At 43.3% G+C, this 6679-nt stretch overlaps 1 protein-coding gene across 1 annotated transcript; it reads left to right on the forward strand.

Moving 5' to 3' along the window:
* Positions 1 to 354: 354 nt before the first annotated feature.
* On the forward strand, positions 355 to 6291 carry tbx22 (T-box transcription factor 22; the record flags this gene model as incomplete). Its single annotated transcript, XM_083891098.1, has 8 exons — positions 355 to 496; positions 877 to 1168; positions 2177 to 2278; positions 2369 to 2543; positions 4199 to 4363; positions 5162 to 5226; positions 5566 to 5651; positions 5747 to 6291. 8 exons carry the CDS (start codon positions 355 to 357, stop codon positions 6289 to 6291), a joined length of 1572 nt encoding a protein of 523 aa, XP_083747224.1.
* Positions 6292 to 6679: the final 388 nt, after the last annotated feature.

Consider the following 6679-nt stretch of genomic DNA (forward strand, 5'->3'; position numbering starts at 1 on the left):
CGCTGCGCTCTTCTCTTCCCTCCCTCTCTGTGACGCGCAGATGTGAACCAGAGGAACGAACCCTCTACACCAGACAGAGAGGAAAGGGGAGACACAGAAACGCACAGAGGGGAAGAGAGGGAAATATTGTGGTGAGGAAGAGAGGCGTGCCAACAATCAAGGACTTTTTGGATGAAGGTGCGCGTCATGGAGAGCACATGGAGACGCACCGGATCAATTACAGCGTGGAGGAGAAGAGGGGCTCCCTGAGCTGCTGCATGTCCTGAATGAGCTGGAGGACCGAGACTTGTGCAGGGAGACGTAAAAGTTCTGACGGATACGGGACTTTGTAGAAATACTGGATCTTAACTCGCGATGCAGGGTCTGAGCTCCCGGGCTCACGCGTTCTCGGTGGAGGCGCTGGTCGGTAAACCGTGCAAGAGGATGAAAGTGTCGGAGGAACATGAGTCAAGTTCAGCTGCGGCAGACAGCGGCGGAGATCCCAGCATCTTCACCGGTGAGACGGACGGAATAGGAGCTGGGTTTTAAGACCATCTCACTGCGTTACGCATTTTACGCATGCGATGGAGCAACAAAAGACGCATCCACAACCCTATATTTAAAAGTCAAACTTGAACCTAAAGTTTAAAAGTTAAAAGCCAAAATTGTCAAGTGAATTAGAAATATTCTCTGTGTCAGCTGCAGCAACGACCCCTGTTTTCTACTTCTTTCTTTCTTTCAAATAAATAAATAGTTAGTAATGCATACATGCTTATCTTCTTCAGACCAAAACTTAAACATATATATTGTTATAATCTTATAAATGAACTGACATAACTAAAAACAAGGATTCCTTAATTATCTTTACATTTAACTTCCACTCTCTTGCACTTTCAGGCCTGCGTGAAAGTCCAGTCTGCCAGAAAAGGAAAGCAGGTTCAGCAGCGAAGCGGAGGCCGGAGGAGGAGGAGAAGGAGGAGGAGGAGAGCTCCTCCTGTGAGCCGCAGAGAAACATAGGAGCTGATGAGGAGCAGCACACTGACCCAGACGGAGGAGAGAGCAAGCCGAAGGAGAGCGACTGTCGCCCGGACAGAGAAGAGCTGAGAGTCCGCGTGGAGCTGCAGGGCTCCGAGCTGTGGAAGAGGTTCTATGAGATCGGCACCGAGATGATCATCACCAAAGCTGGAAGGTCTGAATAAGAGGATCAGTTTTTAATAGATCTATGGAACAAATGTGAACAGTTGTAGAAAAGACTGCGGGTTAAAACATTTACGTTTAATGTGCCATACAGAGTGAAATATGCACATATAAATACCAGCCCAATTATACGTGTTTAATGTGATTATTATTATACAATAAATCTAAAACAGACATGTGGTCTTTAATAAGAGGGTATTAGAATTATTTGTTATTTTGATAATTCCCTACATTATAATCACATTTGAATCAGGACTCTGCAGGTTTATTTGTGACACTGCAATCTTTTTATTTCTAACCCGTCACGATTAAATGTTACTTTCCGTGTTGCAGCGTCTGTCATGAATGAAAAAGTAGACAGAAGTGTTGGTGAGATGTGATATTTGCTGTCTGTGGAGACAGGTGCGCCTTTACCAGCCTGAGTGAGGCCACCGTCTGTTCTGCGTTTTCACAGGGACACAACATGTTCATTTTGGGATGAACATTATGACATTTTAAAGAAAAAATGCGTTCGATAAATAAGTAATTAAAGAATTAAAAAGCACTTTTAGAAAATTATGAAATGTAGACAAACTTAATGTAAAAGTTGGAAAATGTATTCTTCCCTCCTGGATTATTAATCACAGAATGTTATGTTGCCACGCGGAGAGATTCTCGGTATATGTTGTCTTTGAGTTTTTTTCGTATTCCAGAAATGAGTTACTGGGATACAGCTGCTCGCTGAAATCTAGCTTCCTTTTATTCAATTACCATGAACACACGCTATAAATCTGGGCAGTGAAGATGCCCTCGCGACCCCTCGAGAACTCTCTCCCCCCCCCCCCCCCCCTTTAACTGAACATGGCCTTTCCACGCAGGAATTTTCATTTTACTCTGAATTTTATTTTTTTTTAGCAATTTCATGTTGAGAAATCCCGGGGAAATGGAAAACAAATATCATCATGTATATATTCAATAAAGAATAATCTGGAATGTATCTTATTCCCTCACTTCTCTGTAGGAGAATGTTTCCTTCAGTGCGCGTCAAAGTGCGCAATCTGGACCCGTGCCAACAGTATTACATCGCGATGGACGTCATGCCAGTGGACTCCAAACGCTACAGGTGTGTTTATTTGTTTTAAATACTATTACAACTGTAACTACACACGAAATATTTATTTATTTACACACACGTGTATCCGCCTCCCCGCAGGTACGTATACCACAGCTCGCAGTGGATGGTGGCTGGAAACACGGACCACTCCTGCATCTCTCCCCGCCTCTACGTGCACCCGGACTCGCCGTGCGCAGGAGAGACTTGGATGCGTCAGGTCGTCAGCTTCGACCGGGTCAAACTCACCAACAACGAGATGGACGATAAGGGACATGTAGGTAACACAACTGTCCGCGCCCTGCTCGTTTTATATCCAACAGTAAGTAGATAAATACCAGTGGCGTGCAAAGATATTTTATGGGGCTCAAGTAAAAAAAAAAAAAAAAAAAGGGGGCACCAACTCTAAAAATTAATAGGGGAGGAAAAGTTATATTGTCGAATCTAGTACTTTTATTTCTGTAACCATAAACTGGTATCACAGTAATTGAAAGTTAAATGCCATTTTTGAGCATTATTACACACACAAACACACACACATGCTTGACGTAGGGTCTGTGTATGTCCAGGCTTAATTCTGTGGTGTGAGATACAGTCAGAATAGTAATGCCTCAATACAAAATTCAACATCTGGCCAATATTTTCAGAATATTTGTCAGCAAAGTGTTCTCATTAGAAAATGTCATGCTATAAAAGAAGACCAGAGTGACCACAGAGTTGCTTATTGCCATCACGCACTGATCTTGAACTTTCTCTGGTTTAATAGTGCAGAATAATTTGGGAGGAAGAGGCCTGCAGTACACATTTTAGGGATTAAGGAAGTGGAAATCCTTCTCCGCTCCACTACGTCTTGTAAAAGTTCACTTACAGACAGATGTAATGACTCGGGGGGCTATAGGAGGCTTCTGGCTTAATCCCCCTGTTTATAAAACCACCTCCCAATTTAGATCATTCAGTGTGTGGAGAATTCATTACTCTGGTTTACAATGAAGCGACGTAGAAACAGCAAGTGTTTGACTGGAAAACTCAAAGTTGCTTTTCTTGATCTGTGATGTTGTCATGAAAACTGGCCTCTGTGGCTCAGTGGCTGTTTGACTGAAGAGTTTGTGGCATTTACTTCACATGTCCACTTCTAATTACTACATTTACATTAGTAATTATGCTGATGTTAATATAATTTGTTTTATATGGTTTTATTTTTTTTTATAGGAGGCTAATATGTTGATGTCAAACAATAATTCGAATGAGTTATTTTTACACACAAACCAATTAGTGAAAATTAATTTGTTGTACAGCACATATTTTAATGCAATACCTGACTATTATTTTGTTTTCACTGATCACACTGCATGTGCTTGTCATACATTGTTTTCTTATATATATATATTGAATTATAATTTGTATATATATTTTTTTTAATATAACCTTTATTTAACTTAACAGCCATTGAGATTACAAACCTACTTTTCAAAGGATACCTGACCAAGACAAATCAAAAATAAAATATTATGCTGCTGTGGACATATATTAAAAAGAGAAAAACTCTATGAGAGGTTTTTCATTTTACATAATTAGATATCGCACATTCTTGGGGGGGGAAATGCAATAACTAAATAATAATAACTAAAATCTCTCTATAGGATAGTGTCATCAAAGTTTTTAACAATTTATTGTTAAAGAGAAATTAAAAATATATACATTTTTATGATTCCAGCCTCTTAAATATGATTTTTTTTTTTTTGCTTTTGTGTCTAATGGGATAGTTAAGTTTTCTGACATTGCATATACAAAATTGTAATCTGGGGGAAAAAAAAGGATCTTCAGACTTGAATAAGGAAAATAGCGATTACATAAATAAATACTCTGCAGTTCCTAAGGACATAAAAGATGGCCCACCTCACAGAACTTTGTCCTCCTTGCCTCTTGACACAGATTATTCTTCAGTCGATGCACAAATACAAGCCGCGGGTGCACATCATCCGGCACGACCCTCGGATGGACTTGTCTCAGATCCAGTCGCTGCCTGCTGAAGGAGTGCACAGCTTCTCGTTCCCGGAGACCGAGTTCACCACAGTCACGGCCTACCAGAATCAACAGGTAACAAGATCGCAGAGAAGTTACTATGTGAAGCTCAAGCAGTGATTAGTGCATAGAGGATACATTCAAAATTATACTTGGAAAATTTAAATTTGTGCACATGCAAGTAATGTTTACTGCTGAGTATTTGATTTTTTCCGCTTATTCACATTCTGCCTTGGGGCCAAAATATTCCAAAAGCAGATGTTCGGTCTTTGTCACTGTCTTAGTGATTGTTATGAAGATCTTAGTGATTGTTATGAAGATCTTGGTGATTGTTATGGAGATCTCGTCAACAGCTCCAAGCCTTTTGACCTCTCATACAAATGCTCTAATCCTCCCATCATGAGGATGACGAGGTCCACCCCCTTGCGGTCACAGACAGACCGTAAATTGCAATGTCCCTATTTTCAGCGGGGTGTGTGTTCCCGTGCAAGAGAGCTGACCCCAGTGTTGGCTACCATTCCTCTAGTAACAGAGCTGTCCTCGAGGACTGCCAGCTCTTTTCATCAGGGCTCATTTTACGATCAACGAAAGTATTATTACAGAAACTCAGTAACAAGCTGTGACTGGGCCGACTGCTGGAGTCAACCGCTTATTAAAGCCCCAAATAAAACTGAACAAAATCCTGAACCCCCTTCTCAAAGAACCCTGTTTGACATGGCTGATCGCCCTGGGTGCTGCTGGGAGATGCAGTCTCTGAGGGGGAGCCCTGTCACTCTCTATGCTGTTGTGAAGCTGAGCTCATTGTTAGCTCAGTGCGTCACCGTTTGACGCCTCCACTCGTTGACTCCCGTCTTTTTCTTTCTCATGGGCAAGATCACAAAACTGAAGATCGACAGGAACCCGTTCGCCAAGGGCTTCAGAGATCCAGGAAGGAACAGGTACAGAAAAACTCGCCGAGCACACAATACTTTTTTTTTTTTTTTGCTCGAGTTGTTCCACTACAGGACCCAAGAGGGATTTAAGGTTCAACCACGGAAACCTGATGCCACATAAAACCTTCAAATGAAGTTGATGTGTGTAGTGCAGAATTTCACACCTCTCAAAACCAATATTTAAATACCTGAAATAACATTTTTAGTGTTTTTACAGTATATGCTGTGTGTGTGTGTGTGTGTGTGTGTGTGTGTGTGTGTGTGTGTGTGTGTGTGTGTGTGTGTGTGTGTGTGTGTGTGTGTGTGTGTGTGTGTGTGTGTGTGTGTGTGTGTGTGTGTACACAGAGGAGTGTTGGATGGCTTATTGGAGTCGTATCCCTGGAGAAGCCCTCTCAGCCTGGACTTGAAGCCTTTCACCATACAGCTTCAAGGTACTACATGTGCTGCAGCTCTTTTACACTCTCACTTTTCTGTTTTTAAATCTGCGATTAAAATCTCAGCCTCCTTTGAATCTCTTTCTCAACAGGAAGCTCAGGGTCACTGACCAGCAGTGTGAAGAGCCTCCTCCCTCTCTCCTCATCCCCGTCCCTTCATCCGTTCTCCGTCTCCGCGCTGACCTGCCAGGATTCTGCTCTCCCCACCTTCGCACTCCCCCTCTACAGCAAGGCCTTCATCACCTCACCCAGCACCTCCCCGCTGCCCAGCAGAGCCTTCTCCTCCCTGGGAGCAGACAGACTGAGGGGCCTGCCCTCATCTTCTCCACTCACAGACCTCCCGTTCCTCTCTGCTCTGCAGGGAAAGAAACTTCCCCACTGTCGGGAGCCGTGTCTTCATGGGTCTGCAGGGAGCTCCCCTTGCCTCATCCCCTTCCACAGCCCCCTCCACCCTCAGGGGCCGTCTCTCCTCCCTCATCTCTCTGATGCTGCAGGCCCCTACTGTCTTTACCGCTACAGCCTCCCCCTGAATCCCCAGCTTGCAGCTTTATCCCGACACGCCAAGCTAACTGAAGACACCACAGACTGTCTGCTACGCCAGTCTCCATGGCACCCGACCACCAACCACTGCCTCTAACAGCTGGACCCCACTTGCAGACTCTGGCCCATTGAGAATCAGAGGCTACAACTTATTGCAGCAAAACAGACACAGCAAGGAGCAACACACACAGAACTCTGGGGGTGTTTTTGTATTTAAAATCTATTTTGTACAGACTTACCAGCACAAACAGTGATCCTGAAGCAGACTGTGAGCAGCTCCTGCTTTCAAGAACACTCAGCTAGAACCCAAAAGAGCGACATAGGAGGAACCGGATTTGTAGACATGATGTAGAGATTTGTCGGGAACAGAAAAGAGTATGTTTTTTACTGCCTTACCAAAGACCATCAGCAATAGGACCTGAGGTATGTAATGTAGCTCTTACTGTACACGAGGGTGACTGTTAAACTGACCATAAGTGCCCATT

The sequence above is a fragment of the Microchirus variegatus genome (genome assembly GCF_963457635.1).
Source record: "Microchirus variegatus genome assembly, chromosome: 6".
Taxonomy (NCBI): Eukaryota; Metazoa; Chordata; class Actinopteri; order Pleuronectiformes; family Soleidae; genus Microchirus; species Microchirus variegatus.